Source organism: Glycine max, chromosome 15 (genome assembly GCF_000004515.6).
Source record: "Glycine max cultivar Williams 82 chromosome 15, Glycine_max_v4.0, whole genome shotgun sequence".
Lineage (NCBI taxonomy): Eukaryota > Viridiplantae > Streptophyta > Magnoliopsida > Fabales > Fabaceae > Glycine > Glycine max.
In genome coordinates this window covers 22,151,855-22,165,146 of record NC_038251.2, presented here as the reverse complement: position 1 = coordinate 22,165,146, position 13,292 = coordinate 22,151,855, and the positions used below count along the sequence as shown (strand labels likewise).

At 33.1% G+C, this 13,292-nt stretch overlaps 1 protein-coding gene across 1 annotated transcript; it reads left to right on the top strand.

Annotated features, from left to right (window-relative positions):
- Positions 1-561: 561 nt before the first annotated feature.
- LOC102667549 (uncharacterized) lies at positions 562-3,660 on the top strand. Its single transcript, XM_006597861.4, has 2 exons — positions 562-3,152; positions 3,224-3,660. Exons 1-2 carry the CDS (start codon positions 2,610-2,612, stop codon positions 3,413-3,415), a joined length of 735 nt encoding a protein of 244 aa, XP_006597924.1. The 5' UTR covers positions 562-2,609; the 3' UTR covers positions 3,416-3,660.
- The last annotated feature ends 9,632 nt before the right edge of the window (positions 3,661-13,292 follow it).

Below are 13,292 nucleotides of genomic sequence, written 5' to 3'. Positions count from 1 at the left end.
TCATAAAAACCCCTTGAGTTATGCCCAAAATACCTCCTCACTCGACCTTGAAACCATATTATGCTTCTTTCTCTTCCACCAAGGTTCCGGGCGATGCTAGGTGCACTAGCGTAATTGCTTGTGCACCCAGCAATTTTAAATAATGCCAAAAATGCCCCTATGCTATCTTCTTCCTTTTTAAGTTGGTTCATGAGGTTTTTTCTTTTATGCCTCCATGCTTTTTTCTTTCGTTTCTCTGTTTTGTGTGGTTTTTCATTGTTGAGAGAGGTGACGCTTGGGTCGAGGTGAAAGTGTTACGGGTCGGTGGTGATTGTTGCGGTGGTTGGTTCGTCATCGTCAGATTACGAGGTACGCGGTTTTGCTGGGTGAATGTGTGAGTTAATCTGTAAGTGGAATGCCAACATAAGGATCAACTTGATCCGTATGTTTTACAGATTTTGATTTTTTATAAATTTTTTAATTATTAATATGTTTGTATGTACATTTTTAAAAGTAAATTAATTGTGTATATGCGTATTTGAAATAGTTCGTATGTAGAATGATATAGGGTTTTTGCTTTTTAATATATATGATTATCAATTGTAGTGATTATAAAATGGTGTGCAGTAAAAGACTATGTAGAGTTTTGTATGATATTATATGCATAGTGCAGTTAGGTGTTGTACGTTTGTCATGTTGAAATTTTTGATTTGTTTTTAAGATAGACGAAGATCAATGGATGTATGACAGTATAATGTCTGAAGAAGTTGATATGGATGATCAAAATGAACAAAGAATGTGGTGTGAATGAACAACATATTGATTGTTCGGATGCGTTCAATACTTCTCATGTAATAATGTTCATTATTGTTATTAATTTCATAAAATGAATGTCCCTTAGAAGACTAAAATTGTGTGGGTTGCGTTGTAGGTGTTTGGTACCCGAGATGATGTTTTGTAGTGGGCTCAATCAGTTGCTCATGAAAATGGATTTGTCGTGGTCATTATGAGGTCTGACACAAACACTGGTAGTAGAGGAAGGACTTCATTTGTGTTAATTGATTGTGAAAGGAGTGGTTAGTATAGGTCTAGGAAGAAAGATTTTGTTAGAAGAGATACTGAGAGTAGGAAATGTGGATGTCCCTTCAAGCTTCGTGGGAAACCAATGGTTGGAGGGCAAGGTTGGATGGTGAAGTTGATGTGTGAGATTCATAATCATGAATTGGCAAAGTTATTAGTTGGATATCCATACGCTGGGCGATTGACTAAGGATGAAAAGACAATTATTGCTGATATGACCAAGTCAATGGTGAAACAAAGAAACATTCTGCTAACGTTGAAGGAGCACAATGTCAATAGTTGTACAACAATCAAACAAATATACAATGCAAGAAGTGCATACCGTTCTTCCATTAGAGGAAGTGATATTGAAATGCAACATTTAATGAAGCTTCCTAAATGGGATCAATATATTCATTGGCATAGATTAAAGGATGAAGACATGGTACGTGATATATTTTGGTGTCACCCTGATGCAGTGAAGTTATGCAATGCATGTAATTTGGTGTTTTTGATAGACAATACCTATAAAACAAACAGGTACAGACTCCCACTACATGACTTTGTTGGTGTGACACCAACGAGGATGACATTCTCTATTGGTTTTGCATATCTAAAGGGTGAATGTGTTAATAATGTGGTATGAGCTTTAAAATGGTTTCGAGGTATATTTCTAAGACATGATGCCCTCCTTGGAGTTATTGTGACTGACAGAGACCTAGCATTGATGAATGCTGTGAAAACTGTATTCCATGAGTGTACAAACTTGTTGTGTAGGTTTCACATCGACAAAAATGTCAAGGAAAAATGTAAATCACTAATTGGTAAAAAAAATGTTTGGGAGTATGTCTTGGATGCCTGGAGAAATCTGGTAGATTGTCCTTCGGAACAACAGTTTGATGAATGCCTTAAGAAGTTTGAAATTGTTTGTTCACCTTGGCCAATGTGTGTTGCCTATGCTAACGAAACATGGATAATTCCCCACAAGGAAAAATTTGTTACAACCTAGACGAATAAGGTGATGCACTTAGGAAACACAACAACAAACAGGTATGAAAATGTTCAACTTTTTCTGTTAAGGTTGATGAATTGATTGAATTTAATTATTGTATATGTTTATTGTTTTTTGTGTATTTCAAATGTAGGGTTGAATATGCTCATTGGGCTTTAAAAAGAGTATTACAGAATAGCCTTGGAGACTATGTAGTGTTTGAGATGCCATGAACAACACGATCTCGCTACAGCACACTGAAATTAAAGCATCCTTTGAAACAAGTACACATGTGGTTAGACATGTTTTTAAAGTTACCTTATACAAGAGGCTTCATGGAATGGTTTCAAGGTATGCTTTAAATTAGATTGCTGCTGAGTTTGAGCGTGTACATTATGCTGGCAAGAATCCTTCTTGTTATGGTTGTGTCATGAGAACTACGCAAGGTCTTTGTTGTGCATGTGAGCTATCTAAATATGTTCTTGGTAGCATCCTACTAGATTCAATCCATAAGTTTTGGAGGAGACTAGGTTTTTTAGACCAAAGGTTATCTGAGCCCTAAGTGACCATAAAGGAAGAGATGGAAACCATATCTAAGCGATTTGAGAAACTTGATGTTTGTGGTAAAGTAACTCTAAAGAGTAAACTTCGGGAAATTGCATACCTTGATCAAAACTTTATGTGTCCTCCTCCAGAAAAGGTCAACACTAAAGGTGTACAGAAGAAACTGATGAACAGAAACCAAAGATCAACAAAGCGTCATCCGTCTTACTGGGAGTATGTTGATGTTTTACATTTTGTGAAAAATACCAATTCTTCAGTAAAGCGTAGTGCATCATCTTCTGACCAGCCGAATCCAAGAAAGATCATGCCGACGTTGGATCAATTTCAGCCATTTATACATGATTTCATTGACAACATTGTGGATGTCAAAGCTGACGGTAACTGTGGATATCAGTCGATTATCGCTTTATTAGGTATGGGTGAAGATTCTTGGTCCTTAGTGCACAACCATTTGCTTAAAGAACTTGCCAAATGGTCAGATGACTATATCAAGCTCTTCGGTGACATAGACAGATTCGAGGAATTAAGGAGGTCCCTACTTGTTGATGGGTTATCCAAGGTATGTAATTTATGTTTTTCTTTTTAAGAATTAACTTTAAATAACTTTGACGTGTATATTTTTTGATTCAGGTTACTGTGGATAAGTTGATGGATATAACCGAGATTGGATATGTCATTGTATCAAGGTATAATGTAATCCTTGTATCGTTGTCCCGACAACAAAGTATGGCGTTCTTTCCTCTTAGAAGTCAACCACCAACAGATTTTCCTGTGCATTGCATAATTTGTATCGATCACGTCTATGGCAATCATTTTGTTTAGGTACATTGAAGATAAATAGTCTTATTTTTAAATTTATGCAATCACTTGTGTCCTGTGAACATAATATTGTTTGTGCATGTACAAGAGGTTTATTTAAAAGACCGTTGTCCTTTACCACCCCTAACATTGTTATGGTCTAGGAATTGTCATCCTCAAGCAAAGCAGTGGCCAACTTCATACATTAGTAGAATCCAGTAGTACAAAAGCTTTATGATGTTGAAAAGAGACTATGTTGACATAAATGAAGACTGAACATGTAGCTTCTAATGCCTTATTGTTATGAATTTTAATCTCACATTAGAGTTTTATAATTCATTTTTACTTATTTTTTTCACGCACAAATTAAAAATATGTATCTTTCTTTATGTCGTAATTTAAAAAAGTATTATACGATTCTCAAAGTTTCACGATATATTCCTTAGATTTCCTTCATATATGATACTTATTGTACAATAGATTGTTTAATAGACTTATAAGTGAAGATCAATCTTATTTTAAGTAGGTCAAATCAAATTTTATATTTTAATTTCAGGTCAAGATCAATCTTATTTTAAGTAACTTAACTATCTTTCTATCATTCTAATGTGGAAGACAGGGCTTGTCATCCAAGGCATTGTCATCAGACCAAAGAATTAATTAGTAATTAGAATCAAATAGACACTAAGCTATATAAAATATAATAGCTTGTGACATCATTAACGGTTACGTAATTTAAAATAAATTTTTAACGTTAACCCTAATATTTAGACGAATTAACATAGAATTAAAATTATAAACCAAAATAAGTTAAAATTTACAAAATGTTCACTTAAAAGCAAAATGTTTTCAAATACAAGAAACTTATAAACATCTATGGCTGATCCATGCGCCGCCTTCGACGCGACCTGACATAGACATTGCCATCTGGTGTGACATCCCTAGTGATCCTTATGCAGTCTTCCATCACCTCGTGTATTTCTGTGCCTGCAGTGACTATCCTTAGGTTGAGCAGACGCACCAACCTTTCTGTGATCACTTGGCAAGCCTCCTATGACATTGAAAACAACCCATATAGTATTCACGTTAAGCGAACTAAATAACATTTAATAAAACATTAAAGCAACATTACTTACTACGAAGGCCATGTCTAGGCTGGTCCACATGAGAAAGGCCATGTGTCGGTGCTGGTGTTGGTGCCACTGGGACCTCAGGGATATATGGCTCCACATATGTGTCATCCTGCATCACAGGTGGATGTCTGGGCTAATCAGCAGCCTGTGCGGGTGTCATGAACGGATGAGAAATCATGAAGAACCTGTCCATGTAGTCAGATGCACACTGTCCAGGCACAAGACAAATCTGCCCAGCTGCTGCAAGATAGTCAGAGTAATGCATCCACCTATCGTCAATATCTTCAAATGATGACCAGGAAAATTGCCACACCACCCTCTCTGGTTGGTGTGTGACCACAACAGGACCCATCGTAGCTGACCTGGAAAGCATGATATCAAATCAAAGTCCCGCACTCCATGATGCTCACCTTAAGGCATCCAGACGCTTCCGGTACGTCGATGCTGGTAATGACTTTGAAGTAGCCTTCGTAGCAATCCACTGGCAGGCACGTGATCACATCTCATCATACTCAGGATCAGTCAAACACTCAGCAATTGATGGAAAATGCTAATATATCCAACACTACAAAGATTAGATCAAAATAAAACAAATGTCAAATGAACATATTAAAAACATATTGAAAACATAGACCAAATTAACATATTAAAAACATAAATATTACCTGTAATAGAGTGATGTAACCAGCAAGATGTCGGCCGCCGCTCTTACAAGCATCATTCAAATGATCATACATATGCACTAGGGAGGCAGCTCCCCATGCATAGCTTTCGCTTTGACTCAAGTCTCGGAAAGTGTCTAAGAAAACAACATGAACATGTGTTGCACTCTTATTAGCAAAAAGAGTGCAACCTAACAGATGAAGTAGATAGGCACGAGCTACAACAGTCTAATGTTCGACCTCACATCTGCTTTGATAAATATCTCGTAGCCACGATAAAAATATGTATGTCGCATGACACTGTGCTGTCTCAGCTCTAGCTTCCTCTCCAGAGACTTCCAGTAACTCCACCAACATCAACACGGCTTCGTCGACGAGCAGAGGCTTGAAGCTATGGAAGGCGCCTATAACTGGAAGATGAAGCAGAGATGCCACATCATCTAGGGTGATCATCAGCTCCCCAATAGGAAGATGGAAACTGTTAGTTTCCTTATGCCACCTCTCCATAAAAGCGGATATAAGTCCCTGATCGCCAGTGTCTACTGAACATGCGATCAAAGGACTTAATCTTGTGCCAGCGACTAGCCCTTCAATTTCTGGAGCCCAAATTTCTGAACCTTCCTGCCATGGGAGGATAACTTCAATTCAGGACGTTCCTGCAAAAAAAAAATAAAAATAATTCGACAACTTATAAACATAATAATGATAATTATGACAAATTTAAATAATAACAAATACTTAACAAATAAGTTAAATTTTAAATACATATCCATTCCATACGATGACTGCAACATGGTCACCATACTCCGTCAGCACTGATGGTCATGCGACCCACCTAGAAATCCCTTAGCATCTTGAACAGCTTCTGCACCATGTGCATGTACGTCTTCAGCTACCACAGACTCTTCCTCAGCAACAGGGGTAGCTTACCGTTGCCTACGTGCAGATCCTGTAGGCCTTCGCCACTGGGGAACATCATTTGAATCATCATGATCCTCTCTCCCAGGGCTCTGCCTATAACCCTACCTAAGGCACGACTTAACCCTCTAGTTCTAACCATGATTTGCAAATGTTGACACACATGTATTTTTTAGTCAAATTCAATATTTACTATTCAAATTAACATATGACTACATAACCCTAAACCCTAATCCCTAAACCCTAACCCATAACGCTAACCGTAAACATCTACACAATGTATAACTACGAATAACATACGACTACTTTTCATTGAAATCAAATAACACCATTTATAATTATTTCATATCAACATATATGACTACATAATTAAAACACAAAATTGATAAAAAAAAAATAACAACTACATATTAAACTTATATATGACTATTATTCATTCAAATCAATTAACAACATTTCAAACTATTTCATAACACCATATATGACTAAATAATTAAAACACAAAATACATAATTAAATAACATATGAATATTTTCATTCAAATAAATTAAAGTACAAAATTCATCTATTTACTATTAAAATTTAAAATTATTTCATAAAATCATGCAATCATACATTATTTTTTAAAACACACACAATACCTATTTTTAAAACAAAACTAACAAATCAAATACCTAATAAAAAACATTTTTCAAAAATTAATTACCTATATTAATTTTTTTTTTAATTAAAAATGGTCATACGGATCAAGTTGATCCATATGACTCATACGGACCTAGTTGATCCGTATGACTCATATGGATCAACTTGATCCTTAAGACTTATATGGATCAACTTGCACTATTAGAAAATAGACTTTCAATATCGGTTATTTAGAACATTCTACATTGGTTCTAAAATCGACGTTGAAAGTGCCGATGTTGAATGTTAACATATATATGACAACATCGGTTCCCTAAATACCCGATGTTAAACACAATGAACAACAACAAAAAAAGTGTACGCATAATGAACGTTGACATCGGTTTTCCAGTAAAACCGATGTTAATATGTTATATTAACATCGGTTTTTTAGAAAAACTGATGTTAATGTAATACATTATCATCGATTTCCTACGATAACCGATGTTAATATATTCCATTAACATCGGTTTTGCTAGAAAACCGATGTCAACGTTGATGATGCATACACTTATTTGGTGTAGTTCTTTGTGTATAACATCAGTTATGTGTACATAACCGATGTTAATATTCAAATGTTCACATTGGTTATTTATAACTAACCGATGTTAATGTACAAGAGTTGACATCGGTTATCTATAGATAACCGATGTTAAAATACAAACGCTGACATCGGTTATACACAAATAACCGATGTTAATATACAAACGTTAACAACGGTTTTCTCTTACAACCGATGTTAAGGTTCATATCGACATCAGTTTTGATGCTAATAAGCTGTTTGAAGAAGCCATATTCCTTTTATAGTCTTGGCTTAGGGGTTTTGAGAAGGATTTCACAGTGCATTTCAATCACTGGTCAAGTAATCTACCACAAAGTTTTATGTATCAGCAGGGGATTGCATAGTTATGAGATTTATACATGTAAATTCATATGCATTTTGTATCCATAGCTTGGTTCCCCTTCAGAATATCAATGTCTGATTGTGGAACCATTTATATGGATCTTCTTTGTATTATAAGTACCTATGGTACTTCTTTCAATATATATTATTTATCTTTGCCGATAAAAAAAAAACTTACACTAAAAATTTAAGAACTGCTAATATTTAATATTCCAAGATGATAACTGATTCACAGCTAGATGGAAACCAAATAAGAGAACCAGAAAGATGACTATCAGAAAACCAACAAATTAAGCAAGGAAGAATAACCAACTCACTCTCTTCTATAACCAACTCACTCTTTTCTCTCTTTTAAACCAAAATCAGCTCAAAGACATCTCCTTATCTTACATTTTTTCTTCTAAATGCTTGAAAAGTATAAATAAATAAAAACCATTTGTTTCAATTAATAAATCCCTTAATACCAATATATAGAGAGGAAGATGGTACAATCTGTTAAAAAATATATCTATCTCCAACACTTCCTCATGCATTCTAGTAATTTATCATTCTCTTTATGCTCATCTAAGTTTCCTTTATTTCAATAGGACTACAATTTTCTAGATTCTTTCCTTTTTTCCTTTTATTAAAATTATTTTTACAACCCTTTCATCCAGTTATTTAAACTAACCACCAATATCTCTCTCCTATATAGTACCCAAGAAAATGCACAATGGGTAAACATGCAATCTAGTTTATGATGGAGTCAAGAGTCATTAACAATATAATTGCATGTAGCTTAAATGGCCATGCTGTAAACAAAGCATCAAAATTCAATGAAAAAACAGTTACTTATTGGACGACCAAATTTGACCACTTCTTCACCTCTAGTTCTCTATTGACCTAGATAACCTATACATGAAAATGAGAAATTAGGATAAAGAAATCACAAGTGAATCATCACGGTATAACTCAAACTTCTATTACATCCAACATGAGTTGTGATCTTGTGAATGATAAAAGTAAAAGATCATGATTTGTAGACAATAAAAACTGCTAAGATTAACAGTTTATCATGGCTGAAAATGCCTAACTCTTGGTGAACGTGACCCTAAGCAGCCAAATAAATATGCCCTAATAAATGCCTAGGATAAATCCAGTTTTATATTAAATTCAAATGTTCAAAGACATAAACTAATAGAACAAAGGCTTCACAAAAGGAATGTACCTACAAAGATAACAACACCATCAATAGACACCTAGCTTTTCTTTTATTCCAGTTACCTATCAACAGACTAATAGGAAAGAAAAAAATACTAAACATTTATTTAATTAAATCTAATAAAAAATTTACTTCAATAACATTATTTAACAAAATACTTGCTAGGTAGGGGTGTCTTCTAAGAATTGGAGGGAGCTTTATCTATACTTAAGCATTACTTGCTCAAGAAACAAAAAATATGTTCAAACAACAACAGTCAAGCCCCCTCTGTTGGACAGTAAAATGTTAAAGCAATTGCAGGCAATTTCAAGACCCTTGTGGATCCATCTACAGAAATCATGGTTCATTCTCTGTTATAGTGCAAACAGAATAATACGTTACTAAAAATCATGCAACATTACTTATTATTACCCAGAAAAAATAAAATAGGTCAAATGAAGTATACAAGTTAGTGTTACCTTGATCAAGAGAACCCAGCAACACACGCACGTCAACAGAGCCTGTAGAATCGCAAACAAAAACCTTTTGTTTATTATCCGATGCCACTCTCAATTCGGGTCAAACCACTCACAAGGAAACTTAGCATAAACGAATTTGACCTACGTACCTCGCGGAGAAAGCTTTGACCTTTGAGCAGCGACGAGTGTTTCAGCACCCTAGTAGCAACAGTGTATGTAGGGTTTTCTTCGACCCAGGACAATGTGGGTTCTGTGGGTTCCAGCGAGGACAATGTGGGTTTTCCGGCAGTGTAGGGGGTTCTGTGGCTTCGACCAACGACAATGTGGGTGTCGAGGGAGCGGTTTTCGGCAGATTTCAGGCGGGAGGAGAAAGAGGAGCGATTTCAGGCAGGAGGATGACAAAGAGAAGAGGGAGGGCAAGGTTTTCGAACGCGCGCGGCTTTTGAAATCTCAATTTTTTTAACTTATAAACATAACAACATCGGTTTTTAATGGATAACCGATGTTAACTGAATATAGTTAACATCGGTTTTGTAAAAACCAATGTTAACATCAAATACATTACATCATTTTTTTAACAAACCGATGTTAAAATCAACTCCTTAACATCGGCTTCCTCAAAACCAATGTTAACTCTATGAGCTTAACATTGGTTTTGCCCAAACCGATGTTACCATATTCATCTTAACATCATGTTAACATCGGTTTTTTAAATAACCGATGTTAACATGAATTAGTTAACATCGGTTTTTCTAAAACCGATGTTAAGTAACTCCATTTAATTACAAAAATGCCATCGCGCTTTCATTAACATCGGTTTTAGCTATAACCGATGTTAATTGGGCGATGTAGAAATCTTTTTTTAGTAGTGTTGATTCGTATGAATAAACCTCATTCCTATTTCTAATACGGATCAACTACACCCGTATGAATAAACTGATTCTTATTTCTAATACGGATCAACAACATCCGTAAGCATACAAAAACCAAAAATGGAAACGACAGCCATTAACGGGGAGAAGAAACTTACCTCGACGGTGGAGCAGCCCCTTCAACGCAGGTCCTCAATGCCGACACCCAACGGAGGAGAAGAAGCTCGAACGACCACACGTGGAGGAGACGGCGGTGCAAGGAGGAAGAAAACAGGCGCAAGGAAGAAGAAAATGGAACGTGTAAAGGAGATGGCTGCATGTTCTTTCTTTTTAAATTTAAAGCAGGGGCATTTTTGCCCATTCACGTTAAATGCTGGGTGCACCTTGCATCACCCCAAGGTTTCACACATGACTTCTAGCAGACCCAATGTAGTTTGGGCAAGTAGTTTCCTTAAAAGTAAGGGGGATTTGTGTCTTTCTTCCTGCACCCTTCAAAACTCACCCTACACCTCTTATTTTCCTTTAATATTTTCAAATGTTCTAAACTAACCTTACATGTATGTGTTTCTTTTTTTCATAGGCTTTTCTTTCGGGATTACCACATCCGTAATTCAATAAACATAAATGTATTTTCCAATTCATATTCCAAAATGGTATTTTAAGGACTCATTTGATGGTCAAAATAGAATAAGATATAATAAAATATAAGAGTAGATTAAGATGATATGATAAGAGAAATATAAGTTTTAATCTTATTTAATGTTGATGTGCATCATATAACCGACAAGGTAATAATAGAATAGAATATAAATGACAACATTTGTCTGTAAATATAAGGTTTTTTTTTTAAATTTGTTTGTTCCTTTTTATAAGATTTTTTTCAAGTTATCTTTTGTATTAATTATTTTTTTACTTAAATATCCTTAATTTATAATAAATGCTATGAATTAAAAAGATAAATGCATTCTCTCTTATATGGATCCAAAAAGAATATTGACACATATTAGTTCCTTAGGTAGAAAGTAATTAAGTAGAAAGAGAAAGATGATGATAATTTTAAGAATAATTTTAAAAAATAATATAAATTGTAAATAAAGTTAATACTATTAACTGCATTAACCATCTTTCTTAAAATGTGAGTTAGTTAAAAAAAAATTCTTGTATTAGAAAAAAGTCTTGTATTAGAAACGGATGTAGTATGTTCAAATGACAAAACTACTGTATCATTCAAATTACATATTTTTTAAAAATAAATCTTGATTTATTCTTTTACAGATTATAAATATTATAAAAAGATAATAATTTTAACTAAATTATATAATTACTAGGTACTTTTCTTAAGATTGTAAAAAATTATATAAGGTATTAAAATTATAATTATTATTTAAATATTTTAAAAAGTATTTGAACAGTAATTAATTAATTTTTAGTACTTTAACTAATAATATAATTTAAATTTATGTACCAAAATTATTATATACTAGCGGAAACGTGCTGTCGTGCCTATTTGTTCGTATTTCTATTTCTTTAAAATTAATATTTTTTTTATACATTATTGTTTATATTAATTTTAGTTTAGTTGTTTTCTAAAAACATGTTTATTCATATAATTTTTTTCTTTATTCCTCTACGTATTTATGACAATATGGTAAGTTGAAAGCTAATAAAGATGGACATGTGTTTCTATACATACATTGTATGAAAGGGTATCTTCATCTCTCTCACCATCAAAAAATTAGCTTCAACCATATTAAATTTTTTTTAAAAAATAATTAGTAAAATCACTCCTTCCTTTCTTATAATAACATTCATTGTATTGACAATATTGTGATTTCATGCAATGACACCGAAGTGCAGCCTCATTTTTTGTATTATACTTATAGATTATCAAAATAGTTGAGTCACTAAAATAAATGATGTAGATAAATATACATGTTAAAACTACACAACATTAAAAAAGTTTTTATTTATAGAAGTTATCCATGCATATTTATACTGATTTTGTTTATCTGAAAACTTATTGGTGGAATATCTTGAATGCGACAATTTAAGAAATGCATTGAAAAATATTTTTTTGAGGTGAAATTTGAAAAATAACATTTTTTTTCCTTGTGAATGTCAGTCAATCTCGTGGATAACATAAATTTTATGGATTGTTTTCCTTTCATGATAATTTTGTCACAACACCTTTATATTCTACCAAATAGAACTTTTATAGGATTTTTCACATCCAACACATACATAAATCACCTACATTGCACATAGAAGCCCACAATGCAAGGCAAATATAATTAATTAAGATACTTTTTTCATAAAAAGTAATTAATATTAAAATTTATTTTATCATATTTTTATTTGGATATGATTGATTTTTTATATAGAAAATTATAGATCATGAGAAACAAATTAATCGTTGGTATTATAGATCAAAGACAACTGATCCATCATCAACTTATTCTATAGTATATACCAGAATTGCCATTTATACAATGTACATAGAAGTCTAGAATAAAATGGTTTTGCAAATCTAATTTACTTTAGTAGGAAGGTTTATAGAATGATTGAGTACCACAAAGCCTATAGACTTAAGCATTATGAGGTGATATATTTGTCTTGCTACACAAAAACTGCAATAAATAAATATTAAAAATATAAATAATAATTGTATTAAAAAAAAGCATAAGAGAAGTTATACGGAAGAGTGGGATCAAAACAAAGCACGTGGGAGGTTATCTATTGAATAGAAATTGTCATAGTGTACATTTACTCAAGTAACAGTTAAAGGCTAAATAAAATAGAGAATAAACAATTACTAATATTGGACTGCAATTACATTTTGAAAAGTAAAATGTTATAAATTATACGAAACACAAATAAAGTTTATGCAAATAAGTAATCAACCAATAATTAAAAAAATAAAAAAAATATATATTTTTTTTGCATAAAAGACCATTTAAATTCTGATATTTTACCCTTATTTCAGAAATAATTTTTAGAAAGAAAAAAAACACAAAAGAAAAGGAATGAAAAAGAAATTAGATTTTTTATGTAACTGAAAAAAAGTTTATATAT

What these genes read in the sequence shown, in the direction of transcription:
- LOC102667549 (XM_006597861.4), top strand. Translation starts at nt 2,610, where the DNA reads ATGGAAACCATATCTAAGCGATTTGAGAAACTTGATGTTTGTGGTAAA. An exon ending in TTGTTGATGGGTTATCCAAG is followed by an intron (nt 3,153 to 3,223) that starts GTATGTAATTTA and finishes TTTTTGATTCAG; the next exon opens with GTTACTGTGGATAAGTTGAT.